The sequence below is a fragment of the Phyllobates terribilis genome, unplaced genomic scaffold (assembly GCF_046119375.1).
Source record: "Phyllobates terribilis strain yellow unplaced genomic scaffold, ASM4611937v1 Scaffold_1__5_contigs__length_1240528914, whole genome shotgun sequence".
Taxonomy (NCBI): domain Eukaryota; kingdom Metazoa; phylum Chordata; class Amphibia; order Anura; family Dendrobatidae; genus Phyllobates; species Phyllobates terribilis.
Window position 1 is genome coordinate 524,511,889 of NW_027362761.1, and position 22,303 is coordinate 524,534,191.

General features: G+C 44.6%; 1 protein-coding gene across 1 annotated transcript in view; it reads left to right on the plus strand.

Annotated features, from left to right (window-relative positions):
* Positions 1-21,156, plus strand: part of PARP8 (poly(ADP-ribose) polymerase family member 8) — a 323,912-nt gene extending 302,756 nt beyond the window's left edge. The window contains exon 26 of the mRNA XM_073680309.1: positions 18,769-21,156. Coding sequence (XP_073536410.1) covers positions 18,769-18,871 — 103 coding nt within the window. The 3' untranslated portion in view covers positions 18,872-21,156. The remainder of the gene's footprint in view (positions 1-18,768) is intronic.
* The last annotated feature ends 1,147 nt before the right edge of the window (positions 21,157-22,303 follow it).

Consider the following 22,303-nt stretch of genomic DNA (forward strand, 5'->3'; position numbering starts at 1 on the left):
ACAGGATGCTGTAGGTCCCCCATGGTAAAGGCTGCCCTCGCCTTTATTATAGAGGCCTGCTGCATCCTGTTGTGCATTTGTGTCTGAACATGGTATGGTAAGTACAGCTTCCTTTATTTCTTTGATGTTCTTATTGATTTTTGTCCTATTTTTCAGTGAATTGGGGGTGGCATTACACAGATTGGCTTGACTGCTGTGCACAGGAGACCTAGTCCTCTACTGATAATATCCTACTGTTAAAACACTGACTGCATTGAAACTACAACACACAGCCTAATAAGTGACACATCCCTGGAATCAGACTCTCTTACCCTATAGTATGTTGCTCTCAGATAAATAGCAAAAACCTGCTGACAGATTCCCTTTAATAGATGTGTTGTATATGGTATTGCCCGGGGCATACATAGAAATCATGGGGACCCATAGCAGAAGTTCTAATTGTTCCCCCTCCCCCAAAATAAAAAATAATAATATTCGGTGGGGTCACACAAGAGCATATCCCACAACTTTGCAGCCTTTACAAAGTAATCTTCCTCCTACTGGGGCCCTAGATTCCTTTTTCATTGCACTCATAAAGTATGATGTCAACAAAAGTGCCCCACAAACAATGTAAGATATCCCCACAGTGATTTCCTCCACAGCACCCTCCACACGCACAGTATGATGACCCTACTGTACCCCACACTTCAACACCCCCATAAAAGTATGATGACCCCCAACACATTATGATCCCCCAACTGTGAATCCCACACAGCCCAACATGCATGATAATCATCCTACATACAGGATAATGGCCCCACACCTCTCCACACTGTATGATGTCCCCCACACAGCCCTCCACACAGTATGATGGACCCCACACAAACCTTCACCCTGTATAATTGCTTGCATACAGCTTAAAGGCTCCAATATAGCCCTCTAAATATTATAATAGCCCCTACATAGCCCTCCAAATATTATAATGGCCCCCACATGGCCCTCCAAATATTATAATGGGTCCCACATAACTTTCCATATAGTATAATGCACCCTATCGTGCTCCATATAATATATTGCACTCCCCATAGTCCCCCTTATAGTATAATACACTCCCTATAACCCTCCATAAAGTAAAATGCACACCCCATAGTCCTCTATATAAAATACTGCACTCCCCATAGTCCTCCATATTGTATAATGGGCCCCATAGTCCTCCATATAGTATACTGCACTACCCATAGTCCTCCATAATATATAATGGACCCCATAGTCCTCCATATAGTATACTGCACTCCCCACAGTCCTCCATATAGTATACTGCACTCCCCATAGTCCTCCATATTATATAATAGGCCCCATAGTCCTCCATATAATATACTTCACTCCCCACAGTCCTCCATATAGTATACTGCACTACTCATAGTCCTCCATATAATATACTGCACTCCACATAGTCCTCCCTGTAGTATAATGCACTCCCCATAGTCCTCCATATATTATAATACACTCCACATAGTCCTCCATACAGTAAAATGCACTCCCCATAGTCCTCCTTATAGTATATTGCACCCCACATAGTCCCCCATTTAGTATACTGCACTCCCCATAGTCCTCCTTATAGTATGATGCACTCCCCATAGTCCTCCTTATAGTATAATTCACTCCACATAGTCCTCTGTACAGTATAATGCACCCCATAGTCCTCCATACTGTATAATTCACCCCACATAGTCCTTCATATAGTATAATGCACTCCCCATAGTCATCCTTATAGTATGATACACTCCCCATAGTCCTCCTTATAGTATAATGCACTCCACATAGTCCTCCATACAGTATAATGCTCCCCATAGTCTCCCATACAGTATAATGCACCCCACATAGTCCTCCATATAGTATAATGCACTCCCCATAGTCCTCCATACAGTATAATGCACTTTCTATAGTCATCCATACAGTATAATGCACTCCCCATAGTCCTCCTTATAGTATGATGCACTCCCCATAGTCCTCTTTATAGTATAATGCACTCCACATAGTCCTCCATACAGTATAATGCAATCCCCATAGTCCTCCTTATAGTATAATGCACTCCACATAGTCCTCCATACAGTAAAATGCACTCCCCATAGTCCTCCTTATAGTATAATGCACTCCACATAGTCCTCCATACAGTAAAATGCACACCCCATAGTCCTCTATACAGAATACTGCACTCCCCATAGTCCTCCATATTGTATAATGGGCTCCATAGTCCTCCATATAGTATGCTGCATTCCTCATAGTCATCCATATTATATAATGGGCCCCATAGTCGTTCATATAGTATACTGCACTCCCTATTGTCCTCCCTATAGTATAATGCACTCCCCATAGTCCTCCATATATTATAATACACTCCACATAGTCCTCTATACAGTATAATGCACTCCGCATAGTCCTCCATATAGTATATTGCACCCCACATAGTCCCCCATTTATTATACTGCACTCCCCATAGTCCTCCTTATAGTATGATGCACTCCCCATAGTCCTCCTTAGGCTGTGTGCCCATGATGCGTTTTTTAACCATTTCCGCAGCAGCAAAAACGCAACAGAAGCGCTTAAAAACCGCATGGTAGAAGGCCTGCCATGGTCCCCAATGATAATCCTCATGTGCTGTGCACATGCTGCGGAAATTTCCGCTGCGGATTATCATTGCGGAAAAAAACGCAGCACTACCAATTATTTTGCGTAACTGATGCGTTTTCGCCGCCATTGACTTGCATTGAAACGCATTAATTACGCATTACTGTATATGTAGATGCTCATTCCACGCGTTTCAATGTGCGGATGGTACCCAGGTGTGGAGGACAGGAGACTCTCCTCCGGACCCGGGTACCATAGAACCTGTGAAAAAAAGAATAAAATAAAAAATAAATGTTATATTTACCTTCTGATGGCCCCCGCTGTGCTCGTCCTCCCATGCCAGCAGCTCGCGATGGACTGAAGGACCTGCGGTGACGTCATAGTCATGTGACGGCAGGTCCTTCAGTGCAGTGTACCGCGATCTGCCAGCAAGGGAGAACGGAGCGAAGCTAGACTCCGGGGGCCATCGGAAGGTAAGTATAGATTTATTTTTTTATTTTTAACCATTCTTTAAGGTCACACTATATAAATCCATGCCGTTTGCATGGATTTATATAGTGTGACCAAGTTGACAAGCACTTTCCAAGTGATGCTAAAATCGCTTGGAAAGCGCTTGTCAACCCTCATGCGGAAATGCATGTGAAGAACTCTTCACATCCGCATGTCCCTGGCAGGATAAACACATGTACAATCCGCATGCGTTTTTTCTGACAGGGAGATGCAGAAACGCTCAGGAAAAATCTTGAGCATTTCTGCATCGTGGGCACATAGTCTCCCATACAGTATAATGCACCCCACATAGTCCTCCATATAGTATAATGCACTCCTCATAGTCCTCCATACAGTATAATGCACTTTCTATAGTCATCCATACAGTATAATGCACTCCCCAAAGTCCTCCTTATAGTATAATGCACTCCACATAGTCCTCCATACAGTATAATGCACCCCATAGTCCTCCATACAGTATAATGCACTCCTCATAGTATAATGCACTCCCCATAGTCCTCCATACAATATAATGCACTCCCCATAGTCTTCCATTTAGTATAATGCACTCCATATAGTATATGTACTCCCCATAGTCCTCCATATAGTATAATGCACTCCACATTGTCCTCCATATAGTATAATGCACTCCCCATAGTCCTCCATACAGAATAATGCACTCCCTATAATCCTCCATACAGTATAATGCACTCCCCATAGTCGTCCTTATAGTATGATGCACTCCCCATAGTCCTCCTTATAGTATAATGCAGTCCACATAGTCCTCCATACAGTATAATGCACTTTACATAGTCCTGCATACAGTATAATGCACTCCCCATAGTCCCCTTTATAGTATGATGCACTCCCCATAGTGCTCCATATAGCATAATGCACTCCCCATAGTGCTCCATATAGCATAATGCACTCCCCATAATCTTCCATTTAGTATAATGCTCTCCCCATAGTGCTCCATATAGCATAATGCACTCCCCATAGTTCTCCATACAGTATAATGTACTCCCCATAGACCTCCATACAGTATAATGCTCACCATAGTCCTCCATACAGTATAATGCACCCCACATAGTCCTCCATATAGTATAATGCACTCCCCATAGTCCTCCTTATAGTATGATGCACTCCCCATAGTCCTCCTTATAGTATAATGCACTCCCCATAGTCCTCCATACAGTATAATGCACTCCCTATAGTCCTCCATTCAGTATAATGCACTCCCCATAGTCCTCCTTATAATATGATGCACTCCCCATAGTCCTCTTTATAGTATAATGCACTCCATATAGTCCTCCTTACAATATAATGCACTCCCCATAGTTTTCCATTTAGTATAATGCACTCCCCATAGTGCTCCATATAGTATAATGTACTCCCCATAGTCCTCCATATAGTATAATGCACTCCACATTGTCCTCCATATAGTATAATGCACTCCCCATAGTCCTCCATACAGAATAATGCACTCCCTATAATCCTCCATACAGTATAATGCACTCCCCATAATCCTCCTTATAGTATGATGCACTTCCCATAGTTTTCCATTTAGTATAATGCACTCCCCATAGTGCTCCATATGGTATAATGTACTCCCCATAGTCCTCCATATAGTATAATGCACTCCACATTGTCCTCCATATAGTATAATGCAGTCCACATAGTCCTCCATACAGTATAATGCACTTTACATAGTCCTGCATACAGTATAATACACTCCCCATAGTCCTCCTTATAGTATGATGCACTTCCCATAGTGCTCCATATAGCATAATGCACTCCCCATAGTCCTCCATACTGTATAATGCACTCCCCATAGTCTTCCATTTAGTATAATGCACTCCCCATAGTGCTCCATTTAGCATAATGCACTCCCCATAGTCCTCCATACAGTATAATGTACTCCCCATAGTCCTTCATATAGTATAATGCCCTCCCCATAGTCCTTCATACAGTATAATGCACTCCCTATAGTCCTCCATATAGTATACTGCACTCCCTATAGTCCTCCATATAGTATAATGCACTCCCTATAGTCCTCCATATAGTATAATGCACTCCCCATAGTCCTCCATATAGTATAATGCACTGCCTATAGTCCTCCATATAGTATAATGCACTCCCCATAGTCCTTCATATAGTATACTGCACTCCCTATAGTCCTCCATATAGTATAATGCACTCCCCATAGTCCTCCATATAGTATAATGCACTCTCTATAGTCCTCCATATAGTGTAATGCACTCCCCATAGTCCTCTATATAGTATAATGCTTTCCCTATAGTCCTCCATATAGTATAATGCACTCCCCATAGTCCTCCATATAGTATAATACACTCCCTATTGTCCTCCATACAATATTTTGGCCACCACAATGTTTTTTTATTATTTATTTTACTCACCTATATAGCGCTATTAATTCCACCACGCTTTACAGACATTATTACAAAGTTCTCACTGATTTAAAAAAAAACACCTCACCTTTCCTCCTCATTCCACCGCTGTTCCGGTCTCTGCAGCGAGTGTTCTTAAGCGTCGCACATCTCAGCGCAGCGTGCGCCATGTAGTGACGTTGTGTGACGCTCGAAAGCCCTACCCTGGGAGATGGGGACTCGGAGCCGGGTCCTGTTGTTGTCGATGGGGTGCAGCCGTGGCCCGGACCCGCTCCGTGCCCAGGGCCGTCGCACTAAAAAAAGGATGGTATGGGGTTGAGTCGCTGATCTCGACTACGCCACCTGTGGCACCTGGTGAAGGCCACCAGCGCTGCTGCAGTCCGCCGAGGCATGGTGTTATGGCAACCGTCGTTGTTACTACTCCCCACAGGCGGAGCAGGGCCTCAGGGCAGAGGGACAGGATGGAGGGGGTAGTAGTCTAGGAGGCCTTGTGCTGCGTAGTGCGGTGTAATGCAGAATAAAGAGTCCGGAGGCCATAGGGGTTAACTTCCAGGGTTTTTTACTCACGTTGAAGAGTACAGCTGCAAGGCTTCTCCCAGCTCCTCGCGGAGTTCTGCGGCCACTAGAGACGGGGGGGGTCCGACAACCTCCGAGTAAGTCCAGTGTTCAATCAGGACCCCGCACCAGAGTGTTCCTAGACTTCAGACCAGGTCCTTTCCTGTCTGTGTGTGTGTAGATAGGCCGGGTCTCCCTCTGAACTCCGCTCCTTCCGATACCCGGTGGGATCCTCAGGGCCTACCGGGCTTTCCCGACCAGGACGTGGAGTAGCAAGGTCGGGGGCCGGTACCCCTCTTGCTGCCGGAATCCCTCTGAATAGATCAGGTTGACGAGGACAGGTGGCGTATACCGCTCCGTCTGCATCCTCCCTGGGATCCATTTGCGGTGGAGCTACACTCTTAAGCTCCGAGCCTTCTTGGTCATGGTCCTTGACCGGGCTGAGACATACATTATCTGCAGCTTGCCCCTCGACCCAAGGCCGGGGTACGAGGGGCCGTGTCCCCGTCCTCTGCAAGTCCACACAGGATCCACGCTCAGGGAGGAGAGATCACAATAAGGAACAGTCAAAGAACCATCAAAAGACCCATCAAAAGACCATGAACCAAGATGGCTGTGTATTAAATATGAAATTTACAGTGTCACTAAAATGTGAGTCCTCCACCCTTACCCACTAAATGGTTCCCCTATCTCTTGGTTCCCCAGTCTCCCGATTACCAGGAGGGGCAGCACCTAGTGCATTCTAGCCCCCTCTGGTGGGAGAAGTGTGGTGTTGGATGTGGAGGTGGGGTCCTGACCATCACACCGTTCTTACCTCAGAGGAGAAACACTACACTCCATTAGAGAAATGCAGCATCCCTGTGGCGGTCGAACCCTCAGGGGCACCACATTCCCCCCTGGTGAAACACAGCACGTCCGCGGGCTGCAAAAGAGTAATACCTAGGAAAGTTTTCTTTTTATATAACAATAAACCATCTTCCCTTTATGGGAGGCACTTCTTCTTAAACGTTTAAAACAGAACATGTAATATAAAAGTACAACGGTATAAAAGTATAAAATTATAAAAGTGCTAGCATTATCCAGAGACATTTATGCACAGACAGACGGGTTAAAGTGCAAGGACGAAGAATCAGTTCAGATGCGCGAGGGACCTGTCCCAAACCCCCAACGTGGGCCCTGGGGTGGCTGCAGGGCATGAAGATCCCGAGTTGGACCTCCAGGAGAGCCATCCGGACAGGTTTTTCTTCTGAGGTCTGAGGTAGAAATATCCGCGGTTTTATATAATACCAATAAGGAGCACCTAAAGAGATGCAAACTATTTACAGGGTAAGAGTCTGTCTGCTGCAAGTCCGCAGGGACCAATGTCTCTAGAAACCGGGGCAAACAAATCAAAACATAAACGTCAACATAATAACTTTGAACAGGTTACAGCCGCCGGGGCTGCTTAACTCTCGAGTTCCCTCCTGGGAAAAGACTCGTTCCTCCCGACGGAGGCTGACCGGTCCTCTGAGGCTGAGCGCGAGGGGGCATCGCTCCCGGACACCTTGTGGACATCCAGGGCGTACCACCCCCGCACCCCATGGTGGCGGGTGTAGGTAACTATGTCACCCGGGAAGAGGTTCCGGCCAGGGTGTCCCTTTTTCAGACGCGGCTCGACATCCCGCTGACGAAGACATCGTCCTGATAATGGGGACTCCTTATGAACCCTCACCCCGCCTCATGGTGGAAGCGGACGACTTGCCCTTCCACACGGGGACTTGGACGGGTTGCCTCTTCCTGTCGGGCCCGGGACTTTGCAGCCTTGGCCCGCACCTCGAGGCGCTCGCAGCTGATCTCCCTCTGGCGTTGCTCCCGTGTGAGTTGGAGAATCTGCTCACGGCACCGCTCGCTCCTCCTCTGCGCTTCAGCCCGGGTCTCCCGGGGGAAGCCCATCAGGTCCCCCCCCTGGTTGTCCCAGGCCCACTCTTCAGCCTCCGGCCAGGTGACTGTCGGTGCGGGTAGCGGTGTCATAAGGGGTTGCTGCGGGTCCTACGCAAGTGTGGACCAGTCCGGGTTGGGGTCGGTGGACACCCCAGCAGCCTCAGGCGCTTCCGATTCGGGAGTTGGGCGGCAGTGCAGGTCTCCGCCTATAGCTGAAGCTTACAGCTATGGGGCAAAGACCTGCTCCCAGGTGACCACGCCGGGCAGGAGATATTCGGCCATGAGGTCCAGTATGGGTACGGTAGGTTCAGCAGCCGGGGCAGGGGTAGTACACTCACCCGCCTCAATGCCGCTCGTGACCTCTGTCACCGCTTCCCCCTGAGCTTCAGCTCCTTGGCGGCGGGTCCGGATGCGCAGCAGCATGTCTTCCCGCCACGCAGCAGACACCGCCTTCTGGGCCTCATCCAGTCTCCGTGCAAGACCCGGGGCTTCCTGGTGGAGAAATGCTATATCTCCCGCTGTGAGTCTGGTGCCGCTTTTCTCCCTGCCGGGGGAAGGACCTGGACCGGGTTCGGAAGGCTCCGTTTGTTGCGCTCTCGCAGCGTCCATGTCCGCTCCTGAAGGTCGCCAAACTCCAACTGCAATGGCCGCACCTTGTTGTTTTTCTTCTTCCTCCTCTTTCGGGGCGGTTCCTGGGCGGTATGCTGACAGGCCCGCCTTCTTTCAGCCCATCCGGTTTGACGGGCATTACCCCTCGGACAGTCTCTGATGGAAGGGGCGGTCCGCACTTTTGGCGCCATGCGGGAGCCCAGCCCACGATGGGAGGTATTAGAAGGCCATCTTTCCACAGCATTATGGCACCTCATCTTCTTGGGCGGGCGCCATTTTAAGTGAAAACGACAGTCTAAGGTGTAAGGCACACAGTACCCGGTAGCAATGAGTAATTCCTTCTTTTGCTGCGTGCACGCGATCCTGCCAACCACGCCAGTTGTGTGATGCTCGAAAGCCCTACCCTGGGAGATGGGGACTCGGAGCCGGGTCCTGTTGTTGTCGATGGGGTGGAGCCATGGCCCGGACCCGCTCCGTGCCCTGGGCCGTCGCACTAAAAAAAGGATGGTATGGGCTTATCCGGGTTGAGTGGCTGATCTCGACTACGCCACCTGTGGCACCTCGTGAAGGCCACCAGCGCTGCTGCAGTCTGCCGAGGCATGGTGTTATGGCAGCCGTCGTTGTTACTACTCCCCACAGGAAGAGCAGGGCCTCAGGGCCGAGGGACATGATGGAGGGGGTAGTAGTCTAGGAGGTCTGGTGCTTGCGTAGTGCGGTGTAATGCAGAATAAAGAGTCCGGAGGCCATAGGGGTTAACTTCCAGGGTTTTTTACTCACGTTGAAGAGTACAGCTGCAAGGCTTCTCCCTGTTCCTCGCGGAGTTCTGCGGCCACCAGAGACGGGGGGGGTCCGACAACCTCCGAGTAAGTCCAGTGTTCAATCAGGACCCCGCACCAGAGTGTTCCTAGACTTCAGACCGGGTCCTTTCCTGTCTGTGTGTGTGTAGATAGGCCGGGTCTCCCTCTGAACTTCACTCAGAAAAAGGGTACGGGTGTCAGCTCCGCTCCTTCCGATACCCGGTGGGATCCTCAGTGCCTACCGGGCTTTCCCGACCAGGACGTGGAGTAGTAAGGTCGGGTGTCGGGGGCCGGTACCCCTCTTGCTGCCGGAATCCCTCTGAATAGATCAGGTTGGCGAGGACAGGTGGCGTATACCGCTCCGTCTGCATCCTCCCTGGGATCCATTTGCGGTGGAGCTACACTCTTAAGCTCCGAGCCTTCTTGGTCATGGTCCTTGACCGGGCTGAGACATACATTATCTGCAGCCTGCTCCTCGACCCAAGGCCGGGGTACGAGGGGCCGTGTCCCCGTCCTCTGCAGGTCCAGACAGGATCCACGCTCAGGGAGGAGAGATCACGATAAGGAACAGTCAAAGAACCATCAACAGACCATCAAAAGACCATGAACCAAGATGGCTGTGTATTAAATATGAAATTTACAGTGTCACTAAAATGTGAGTCCTCCACCCTCACCCACTAAATGGTTCCCCTATCTCTTGGTTCCCAGTCTCCCGATTACCAGGAGGGGCAGCACCTAGTGCATTCTAGCCCCCTCTGGTGGGAGAGGTGTGGTGTTGGATGTGAAGGTGGGGTCCTGACCATCACACCGTTCTTACCTCAGAGGAGGAACACTACACTCCATTAGAGAAATGCAGCATCCCTGTGGCAGTCGAACCCTCAGGGGCACCACAACGTCATCGGACCCACTGCGCTGAGACGTCAGGTGCGGGGGAAGAATGATGGGGGAGGGAGCGTCAGTATTTAATCAGCCGGAGATTATCACTGCAAGCTACAGTAAGTGTTGCCTACCAGACAGTCAGGCTAATCTGTGTAACTCCAACCCCACAACTGATTGACAGCTTTCTTCCTATGCACAGTGTGCACAGAAAGCTGCCAGTCAGTGGTGTGGGCGGGGTTATACAGAGCTCAGCATTCAGAGCACTGCTACTTCTGCAGCAAACAGGAATTTTATCAAAACTGCACCAAGCAGTGATACAACGCCGGAATCAGGCCAATATTTATTTATTATTTATTTTTTATGCTTTGCTTATATAGTGCCATCATATTCCTTAGAGCTTTACAGATGTTGTCACTGTCCCCATTAGGACTCACAATCTAGATTCCCTATCAGTATGTCTTTGGAGTGTGGGAGAAAACTGGAGAACCTCGAGGAAACCCACACAAACACGGGGAGATCATACAAACTCCTTGCAGATGTTGTCCTTGGTGGAATTTGAACACAGGACGCCCAGTGATACAAACCAACTGTGCTAACCACTGAGCCAATAAGCCTATATTCTGCTGCTTTCAAATGCCATAGCAAAAACCTACTGATAGATTCTCTTTAAGAGTTATTGGAACATGTAGCTAGGTGGGAGAACAATATGGACTCCACTGCAGGGTATATTTCATATTTATCAACCAGAGGAACCACGTACACATGGAGAGGAATTTCTACTACAAATCTGCATCAAATTAGCTGCAAAATCCACGACATCTGACCTTCAGTAGATTTCAATGCAGATTCTCTGCTCTGCAATAAAGTGGGTGAAATCATCAAATCTTCAGAAAGCATTGACCTATTATAGATTTAAAAACCTGCATCGCATGTCAATTTCCAAACAGAAAATCTCTGCAGTGTGTGAATACGCAAACATACTGGATCAGAAAAGTTACGTTTCCCATTGAAATGAATGGGAGTTCTGTTGTATGTCTGAGCTCCGTCTCCCCAAAGTTTTCTTTATTATGTTGCAAATTGCCTCTTCAGAGAAAAAGAGGACTTGAACTCTATAGCGCCACCTATTGGAAGCAGCAATCCTACAAGTCACAATCAACCCTTTAACGAGTTGTGCAATATGACTTAGGATAAAAGCCAAATCAGAATCTCAATTTGCAGACACGGTGTTTCGGGCTGTTGGCCCTCGTCAGTGCAAAGTATGAGAACTGATTTGGCTAGGTGAGAGGCTCAGGACTGAGGTCTAAGGGGTAACGTTTCAATGTATGGTAAAAACTATTTTGTCAAAATCTAAGGACAAGATATACAGCGTGACATTAAATGTGGTTAGGATTGAGTATCAGTAATGAAGGCATAACCATGAGCCTGAAGAGTAGGAGTAAATCATTCCCCTGCACAGCGCTGTATGTCTACACATGGAGGTGATTTATTAATATTAAAGGCTGAAGTCCGGAGCTGTGTGCTGTTTATTTCATTATAAACCTGTCTTACTCTAAGAATGATGTGTTATTTGCCCAATCTACCAAAGCAAGCATTCATTGCCTCAATGATTATTTTTCCTACATCTGGGGGATAGTAATTCTGTTGTATCCTTTGGAGGATGATAGGTGATCAAGCGAAAGGTACAAGCAGATAATATTTTAGCTATATATCATTAAAAGTTTGCTTGCTGTCAAGAACAATCCCTGCCCAGGCAGTCATAGGTGTGAATTAGGTTTGGTTTGGTGTAAACAGGCTTGTTGTGCATAATTTGCGGATGCGGAGTATACTCATTTTCTCTTTCCATACGTCCTAAAGAACCATACTGTGCGCTCAAAATCAGATATAGCCCTACAGGTGCTGCCCTCTTCTCTGATTCTATTTTATTGAACATTTAGACTGCAGCAGCATCCCCCTCCTCTCTCCATTTCCATTTCTTTTACATACTGTATTACTTTATTCACATTTTTTAAACTAAACACATTACTGAATGTGTACAGACTGACTCAGTGTGCGATAGATGGTTATTATAGGTTGCTGGTGGGAAAGAGAATGTGACTAGCCTAATTAATGGGAGTCTGTCAGCACAGAATGACTGTTCAAACCAAGTAAAGGCGCTCGGTGCATCACGGCATGGCCAAACATTTAAAGAGATTGTCCTCTACTTTTACAGTGCGATAGGTCATCAATGTCTGATAAGCCGGAGTCCCCACCTGGCATCCTCACCGATCAGCTGTTAGCGTATGGCCGGAAGTACTCACTTCCCGAGCTGCTTCGTCTACTTGTAGTGGGCGAGGCTTGGTACTGCACATCCGCCTCCTATTCAAATCATTAGGAGGCGAATGTGTAGTACCAAGCCCCGGCCACTACAAGCTAACAGCTGATTGGCCGGGATCTGACAACCGGCTCCCTGGCTGATCAGTCATTGATGACCTATCCTATGGTCATCAATGTAAAAGTAGTGGACAACCTCTTTACACATTCCCACCTGCTTGTTTACCATACATTTCCACCCCTCCCTGGCTCTCTAAAGCCGAAGCTCTCAATCAAAGAAGAGGGGTGAATGGAGAAAGAGGGAAAACAAGCCGATGGAAGGTGTACTTAGATGTTTTGGCCACACAATGATGCACCAAGCACTTATTTTTGGTTTGAACAGTCATTCTGTGTTGACAAAGTCCCTTTAAGGGAATGTCACTTGGTTTTTGCCATTTAATCTGAGAGCAGCATAATATAGGGCACAAGAGCCTGATTACAGGGATGTTTCACTTATTAGACACTGTTGTAGTTTCAATACAATCAGTATTGTATTAGCAGGAGACTACAGGACTACATCTCACAAGCACAGCAGTCAGGCTAATCTGAATAACCCCGCCTCCACCACTGATTGGCTGCTTGCTGACAATGCACAGTGTACACAGATAGCTGCCAATCAATGGTGTGGATGGATTATACACAGCCCAGAAATCTTAGCTCTGTTACATCTACATCAAACAACACAGGGATTCTATCAAAACTGCACCAAGCAGCCCATTAAAGGGGTTGTCCGGTACTTTTAAAAAAATGGCAGTGTGTTTTAATGATAAATACAAGCTTCTTTCTAATTACCTTGCGCTGCTGATACTGCCTGTGAGCGGCGCTATCAGTGGCCACTCACAGGCTTCACGTGACTCCGCGCTAACGTCACGACAAGTGAGGCGTGATCCAGTGAATGAGGACAGGGAGAGCGCGCGGTGGATGCCGGGTGTGACACAGGGGAATAACCCCACCCACAACGCCCACAACCCAGCAGCCACCAGTGGAACGTGGAAGAGGGACCCCCAGCTGCAGCCGCAACTTGTCGTGACGTCAGCGGATGTCAGCGCCGGCTGCAGCCAGGGGTCACGTGCTGCCTGTGAGCGGCCACCGATATTGCCGCTCACAGGCAGTATCAGCAGCGCAAGGTAATTAGAAAGAAGGTTGTATCTATCATTAAAAGACACTGACATTTTTTTAAAAGTACCGGACAACCCCTTTAAGTGACACATCGCTGGAATCAGGCTTTCTTGCCTTATATTATGCTGCTGTCTTATTACATAGCAAAACCTTCTGACAGATTCCCTTTAACATATACTAAAATGTAAAGTTTCAAATGTACTACTAAAGGAACACCCACCAATTCTTCACAACTTTATCCCTGACCTGTCTGGTGTGCTCTTTGGTTTCAAAGATGCTGATCTTTAACTTTCTCAAACAAACCTCTGAGGCCTGCACAGAGCAGCTGTAGTTATACTCAACATAAATTACACTCAGGTGGACTCAATTTATTAATTATGTGACTTCTGGAGGCAATTAGTCTGAATACAAAAGCACGTTGCAATTTCAGATTTATATTTTTTAAATGATTTGAAAGCCACGTATCATTTTCTTTACATTTAAATACTTGCCACTTTATGTTGGTATATCACATAAAATACAAATAAAATACATTTAAGTTTGTGGGTGACACGTGAAAAAATGTGGAAAAGTTCAATGGGTATGAATACTTTTTAAGGCACTGTAATTCTCACAGCAATGACTTAATTAGGTTAAAGGGAAAAGAGTATCAAATATTACCCTATGTCATCACCATTCACGAATAGTATAATAAAACCACAAATGGATCGAATGAAGAAATCATACAATGATCATGCATCAGCAATAATTACTTATAGCAAAAACATGATTAACATAAACACATAAACCAATGTCTACATGATTGTTGTGCCCAATTATATAGCAGCAAGGACAAAGTACCGCAATAACGAGATTACAAAAACCATATGACAGCAGCGATAATTATTAAGTAACAAATGTAGTAATAATAAAGTTCAATAGTATAATCATGAAGGATTACTGTGTCCTACAAATTGGCCATATATAAAGGACAATTAGCAGCATTGATTTTATGGTGGTTACCGTTTTTATGTAGCTAGTATAAAGTGCAGTGCTTACCCATAATAGTGATTGCCGTGCCAGCCATCCTGCCCCCACATTTCGCATTTAGCTTTCTCAAGGGGAAAGCCATGTATGTTTGATTTTGAAATGCTGATGCATTTCAGAGAAAAACATACTTTAAAACCGCTCGGATGACTATTCAAAAAGGCCTGTCCCTGGCGGCTTCCTCCTGCCCGCTGTCGGCAGCTTCTTCCTGCCCGCTGCCAATGACTGACAGATCTCCCCATATACACATACAGGGAAGAATTTATGGTACTTCTACTACATAAGGTAGCAGGCGGGGAGAATCCACAAGGGACCGGCCTCTTTGACTAGTCACCCATGCAACTTGGTCCCCTTGACTAGTCACTCGTGCAACTTGGTCGCCTTGACTAGTCACCCATGGCTTTTACTGACAGAGGCTTCAGATCTTCAGCCTCATATGCGTATCAATTCAAACGCTGATTTCTCAATAATGGAGGAACAGACTGATGGACTAGTATTTGAAAGAGCTACATGCAAATATAAATAGTTTGGGGGCTGAAATCCTGCTGACAGGATGCCTTTAATTTGGTTCAGTCTATTCATCTGAAAATACTGAAGATACATAGTGATTGATAACTTTTTTCTTTCATTTTTAAGTTTTTTTTTTCAGGAAAATACTGAATTAAATAATAGAATACTTTTAATACCCAAAAAAAAATTTTCCTTAATTTCTCACTGATTGATTTGCTTTAAAATAATCAATGACAGAATGCAGATTTTTTTGTTGAGTGCGAGACCGTGAAATCATTGTAGTAACCATCCATGACCAAACATAGGTCAACCATAGGAAGGTTTGTTTGCAAAAAGAAAAATATTGCCAATGCTGTAGAACAGTGGATTTTAACTCCAGTCCTCAAGACCCACCAACAGATCACGTTTTCAGCATTTCATTAGTATTACTCAGGTAATAATTCCATCACCTGTGCAATACTAAGGAAATCCTGAAAACATGATCTGTTGGTGGGTCTTGAGGACTGGAGTTGAGAACCCCTGCCGTAGAAGATAAGGTAGAATCAAGCAGGATATACAGATTTTAATGCAGCTTTCAAAAAGTTTTATGAGCGTAAGATATATACAGGAAGAACAACTATGAAGAAAAGAATGATACCTTTCGGTGTGGTTCATGTGTTTTGCTCCAAAGACTGGACAATCAGTTGTGCTGAGGGTGATAGTATACCTGTTTCTTGGGCACTGGCAGCAAAAGAGCATTAAACAAAGTAAACATATTTTTCTATAACAGCGACTGGTCCACGTTCTTTCTCAGCAAATCTGATCATCTATTATCTGGCTCAACAAAACCACTGACCGGAAGAACCAGAGGTTGCAGCCTGCAACCAATAAGTGTTGTATCATTAACGCAATCTTACCTACAAAGTGACTGCCTGATTCGGACACTATACAGTATTTCCTTCAAATTTTTCTGTTCCTCATCTACAGTCAAGGCCAAAAGTGGTGGCCCCCTTGAGATTATTAAAGAAAACGAAGTATTTCTCCCAGAAAATTATTGCAATTGCACGTTTTGTTATACATATGTTTATTTCCTTTGTCTGTACTGGAACAACACAAAAAAAAAAAGAGAGAAAAAGGCAAATTGGACATAATTTCAGACAAAACCCCAAAAATGGGCTGGACAAAATTTTGGCACCTTTCCAAAATTGTGAGTAGGCAACTTTGTTTCAAGCATGTAGTGCTCATTTAAACTCACCTGTGGCAAGTAACAGGTGTGGGCAATATGAAAATCACACCTGAAACCAGATAAAAAGGGGGAGAAGTTGACTCAATCTTTGCATTGTGTGTCTGTGTGTGCCACACTAAGCATGGAGAACAGAAAGAAGAGAACTGTCTGAGGACTTGAGAACCAAAATTGTTGAAAAATATCAACAATCTCAAAGTTACAAGTCCATCTCCAGAGATCTTGATGTTCCTTTGTCCACGGTCCGCAACATAATCAATAAGTTTACAACCCATGGCTCTGTAGCTAATCACCCTGGATATGGACGGAAGAGAAAAATAGATGAAAGGTTTCAATGAAGGATAGGTTGCAATGCAGGATAGTGGATAAGCAGCCCCAATCAAGTTCCAATGAAATTCAAGCTGTCCTGCAGGCTCAGGGTGCATTATTGTCATCGTGAACCATCCGGCTACATTTGAGTGAAATGAAACACTATGGCAGGAGACCCAGGAGGACCCCACTGCTGATACAGAGACATGAAAAAGTGTGACTGTAGTTTGCCAAAATGTATGTAAATAAGCCAAAATCCTTCTGGGAAAGTGTCTTGTGGATAGACAAGACCAAGATAGAGCTTTGTGGTAAAGCACATCATTCTACTGTTTATCGAAAACAGAATGAGGCCTACAAAGAAAAGAACACAGTACCTACAGTCAAATATGGTGGAGGTTTAAATATGTTTTGGAGTTATCGTGCTGCCTTTGGCAATAGGTGCATTGACTGTGTGCAAGGCATCATGAAATCTGAAGATTACCAAAGGATTTTGGGTCGCAATGTAGTGCCCAATTTCAGAAAGCTGGGTTTGCGTACTAGGTCAAGGGTCTTCCATCAGAACAAAGACCCCAAACATACTTCAAGAAGCACCCACAAATGGATGGAAAGAAAGCACTGAAGAGTAGAGACTGAAATGTTTGGCGCTGGTACCGGACAGTGACTGTCCTGGTGAGAGAGAGGGTTAGAGTTGTTTATTCCAAAGGGTGTGCAATCAAATATTAAGTTGAGGGTTCCAACAATTTTGTCCGACCCATTTTTGGGGTTTTGTGTGAAATTTTGTCCAATTTGCCTTTTTTCTCTGTTTGCTTGTGTTGTTGCATTACAGACAAAGGAAATAAACATGTGTATAACAAAACATGTGTAATTGCAATAATTTTCTGAGAGAAATACTTCATTTTCTGGAACAATTTCATGGGTACCAACACTTTGGGCCATGATTGTATATTGCTTTGCTCCAAAAACTACATAAAAAATTACATGTGGGTGCACAGATCAATTGAGTGGCTGTCAAGCATGCATACTGGAAGTTGATTCAAAATCCATGGGACTGATGAAGATAGCCAAGTATGTGGGGCAATCCCTTCAAACCCCTCTTCCTTTAAAGCAAGCCTGTCATGTCCAGAAATACTATTCATTTGAAGATATAGGGTCAATCTGCTGGTAAATTGTGTTTAGAACCTGTATAGGTTATGTTCTCCATGCAGTTGCTCGCTTCCAGTCATTGGGGCTTTTAAAGTCACCATTCACGACCCGATGAGTGCCCTGTAATCACACCCTGGCACATTGATTGACAGCCTGTTCTGTAGCATGTGATTGCAGCAGGTGTGTGCAGATCAGACTGTCAATCAATGGACAGGGGAGTGATTGCAGCATGTTCACTGTATCATGAGCAGTGACTGTAACCACTCAATGCACCATCCCTATAACTGGAAGCGAGCAGCTGCAGGGAGAATATGGGTTAATTTTCTTCTTGTAGCCGCTGCTCTAGAAAGATGGATATACAGTATGTAAAGATTATGGGTCCAATTCATTAAGATTGGCATTGTGCAGACATTCAGGAGTAAGATCCGCCTAATTAATTAAGAGGCGCACCACAGTGTCGGACTGGGGTGCCAAGGGCCCACCAGTACCCAACTCAAGGGCCCCACTTTTCTGCTACATGCAAATATGACATTATCCTCAATCACAAATTTATATAACAATGAACTGGGCAGATTGGTAAATGAATAAGATGCTGCCTTTGTCGGTACATAGTGATTCAAGTATATTGTGCCAGGTACTGCTCATATAAGAGGGTGGTGGCCCACTCTTGCACAAGGGCCCACCGGAGGATTCTCCTGTTCTCCTGTTGGCCAGTCCAAGTCACGCCACTTAATAAATTAGGCGCATCTTATTCACTTCTTCACTAACATTATATATTCACTTCTTCACTCTTATTATGTATTACTTTCTTTTTTCTTCTCTCCAGCTATGAAGATGGCCAAGTGGGAGACACAAGCATCAACACACAGGAACCAAGTAGCTATAAAGAAATCCTTCGAGTTATAGGCAACCAAACGGCTACTGGCTAAATACAACATTCATGGAATGTGGGGTGACATCAGTATCAAAGCTGGACTTTGTGCTGAAGAACAATGGGGATGTCTTTATTACGCCTCTTATTGTTATTATTATTATTATCAAAGCTCCTTTTATTTCTGCTTTTTAATGTTTGACCTTATTATACTTATTGATTCAAATGGATTATTTAGTATGAAATTAATATATTGTGGTGTCGACATGACGGCCAAGCTTATATCCTAGAGAGTCACTGGAGAAGATTCATAATCATTAGGACAAATTACGTTATAAGCTACTACTTTCTACTTTCATGATTATGGTTTTATCTTGCAATAAATGAAACCACCAAGTGTGTTATGGATTTTATGCTGAAGATAATTGGAATATAAAATCCTTATTGTAATGTAGGCTGTGCTTATCTGGAGGTTAGACCCGAATAATCACCAATGGTATTATATATAGAACTTGCATTTTTGTTTCTCTGGCTACATATGGTATGGTAATAAAAAAGAAAAATGTCACGTTTTATTCTGACAAGACATTTGTTAAAGCATAGCTTAGTTTTTTTTAAAGGAAAAACAGGGCAATAGGCAGACATTTTATAAACTTAGTACTAGATGTCCATATTTTTTACGTTTATGTTTTTATTTCGATCGCTTGTATCGAATGCTGTAGTTACGGGACTGGATAGTAAATTACAGAATAATGGCAGGTACAAAGGGATCTTTTGGTGCCTGAGGTGCCTTTCTCTTGGCTGTCTCTAGGTGTATACATACTTCTTATTAAAGTTTGAGTTCTTAGCCAGTCATGCCTTTCATTTACTCCTTTAAGACATTTGACCTGTTAAGGTTTCGTATCTCAAGAGTTCAGCAAAAAGACTTGCGCTCCCGGCATCCAGTCCTCCATGGCGGCCAGACCAGGGAAGCCTTCACTTCTGCTGCCAGCATCCTCAGTTCAACATCCTGACTCGCGTTGCACAGTGACTTCGTAATGCCACGGGGTCTAGTGTATGCCAGAGGCACCCAGGAAGCCGGACCAAAGATATTGGCCATGAAAGTGAACACTTCCCTGGACTGACTGTCATGGAGACCTGACTGGAGACCACATTGGACTCCAGAAGATGGCAGCACAATTTTTTTTTTGCTGAATTTTACAAATGTAAAGAAAACTAGAATGGAAAGGAATCTTTAAGATTTTCTTTCTATGTTCAATTCAACACATGGTCAGGTTGCAATATGGTTACAAAAACTGGGCAAATATCAGGTCTATAGGCTCTAAACTTGTCAATCTGTTGGTGGATCCACATCCATCAGGAGTTAATCCTGAACCATACATAGGGAATTACCGTAGGCTGTAACTTTTTGAACCAGTTTCTGTTAGGGGTCCAAAAATAATACTAAAGGGTATAGACACTAAAAACCTTTTTGCACCAGCAGGGTCTAAACATGTGCCATTATAATGAAGTTTAAAAGTGGACCAAATTAGTACTGTTTTTATTATAATAGGACTGCCATCACACACATGCAAACTGTGATTCATAGTTATTGGTAATTGAAATATATAGTTCGCCTGTCAACAAGCCATTATTCAAGATACCAGGAGGTGAAGCTGAAAACAGCAGCAAATTTTGACTTCTAAAGTGGCACTTCCATAGTGGAAATTGAGTATTACACTTTACTTACTGAAATTAATGGGTTACTTGCTAGTCTGTTATACGAAAATGTTCTGGGTAATCGATCATCACAGAGGCTTTTTTTAGTTTCTCTTCACTCAAGAAAATTGATGATGGTCGTAAAGGGTTTTCCCATGAATGACATTACTCCTCCTCTCATAACTTAAAATGCCCATATTTACAAATTGGGTTTCGAAACCAGGCAGCCAACCCCTTTAGTTTGCATGATTAGACTAACACGTTGCAGTAGAAGTCAAAATTTGGGGGCAAAAACATAAGTCGAGAGGGTTCTCCAGTCTGCCATGGCATAGATGCACTGATGCACTTACATGCAGGAGTAGTAAGTCTTATGGTCAAGATTGATATAGGGAAGTAGTCACCAGGGATTACACCCCCACCAATATATTATCCTTGATAACAACATGTTCCCAGTGATGTACTTTAATTTTCAGTAGAAAAATCATAAACAGCACTCCAGAGGGAATAGATGAGATGCCTGGGTAGGGTTCCAATTCGTACCAGTAGTAATAATGAAACTCGACATTCAAAAGGATATGTTGCAAAACAAGGTGAATTTGGTTACAGTCTGTGGATCAATAGCTAGTGGATAACGTTTTGGTCAGACCTTCATCAGATAAATGCTATGCTGTTGAAGTGGAAGATAAGTAGTCAATACTCATTGGGGATGACACTTAAATGGACTTGAAGGTGGTAAGAAGTATGTCTGCCCTGGGATGTGATGGCATGGCTGAAAGCCAAAGTCAGGGCGCCACCATACCCCAGCGCAGACATACCTCTTACCACCTTCAAATCCATTTAAGTGTCATACCTAATAAGTATTGACTACGACTACTCATCTTCCACTTCAACAGTATAGCATTTATCTGATGAAGGTCCGACCGAAACGTTATCCACTAGCTGTTGATCCACAGACTGCAAATAAATTCACCTTGTTATGCAACATAAACATATCCTTTCGAGTGCCGACTTTCATTACTAGTACTTTAATTTTCAGGCAGGTGTGACATCATTTAGAAAAAAAAGACTGTCTTCAAAAATAAAGCAAAAACATTCGCAGAACCCTGGTCCAGAAGCCATGTAGGTAGTCTATGACCACCAGACCACAGCACTGCTAATCTCCTATAACCTGCAGCATACACAGCACCTCATCTCATTAGTAGGCACCATCAAGGTCATGCAAGGGCGCACCACAACATAACATAACATAATGACGTTCCAGGGCCTACTGATCAGAAGCTTGCTACAAAAAGTCTAGCCTTTGTCCATGAAAAAAAAAAATCTTGTGTTGCTTTTTGTAGCATAGCTTTTGATGACTGGTCATAATTTGCCATGTACCTTGTGTTTAGGGAGTACTTTTTCTCCAGCTGGCATATGGAAAGTAATAAGCTAGGCAATGCTCCCTGGGAAAAAGGTATGCAAATTTCTCCCCCAGAAAGAAAGCTGACACTGTAGTGCCAACTATACGATGTAGTCCCCCATTATTCAAAGTCCAACTCTCTAATGGGTCTTGCCACATGTCTAGGGATATTTAGTCAAATCAAGAGCTGTTCCCAATAGGAAAACACACAATGTACAGGGAGCTATAGAGTGCTGTGTCAGACTTTTTGCCCCTTATCAGTGCAGTGGAGAGTGCTGGTTAATAGTGTGAGAGGCCTTTGATGGCAGTCTTCGGGGGAATATTTCTCCTTATAGAGACTACCAATTAAGTAAGGAGATTTATAGGCCAGGCCCAATACACCCTGGCAAAATG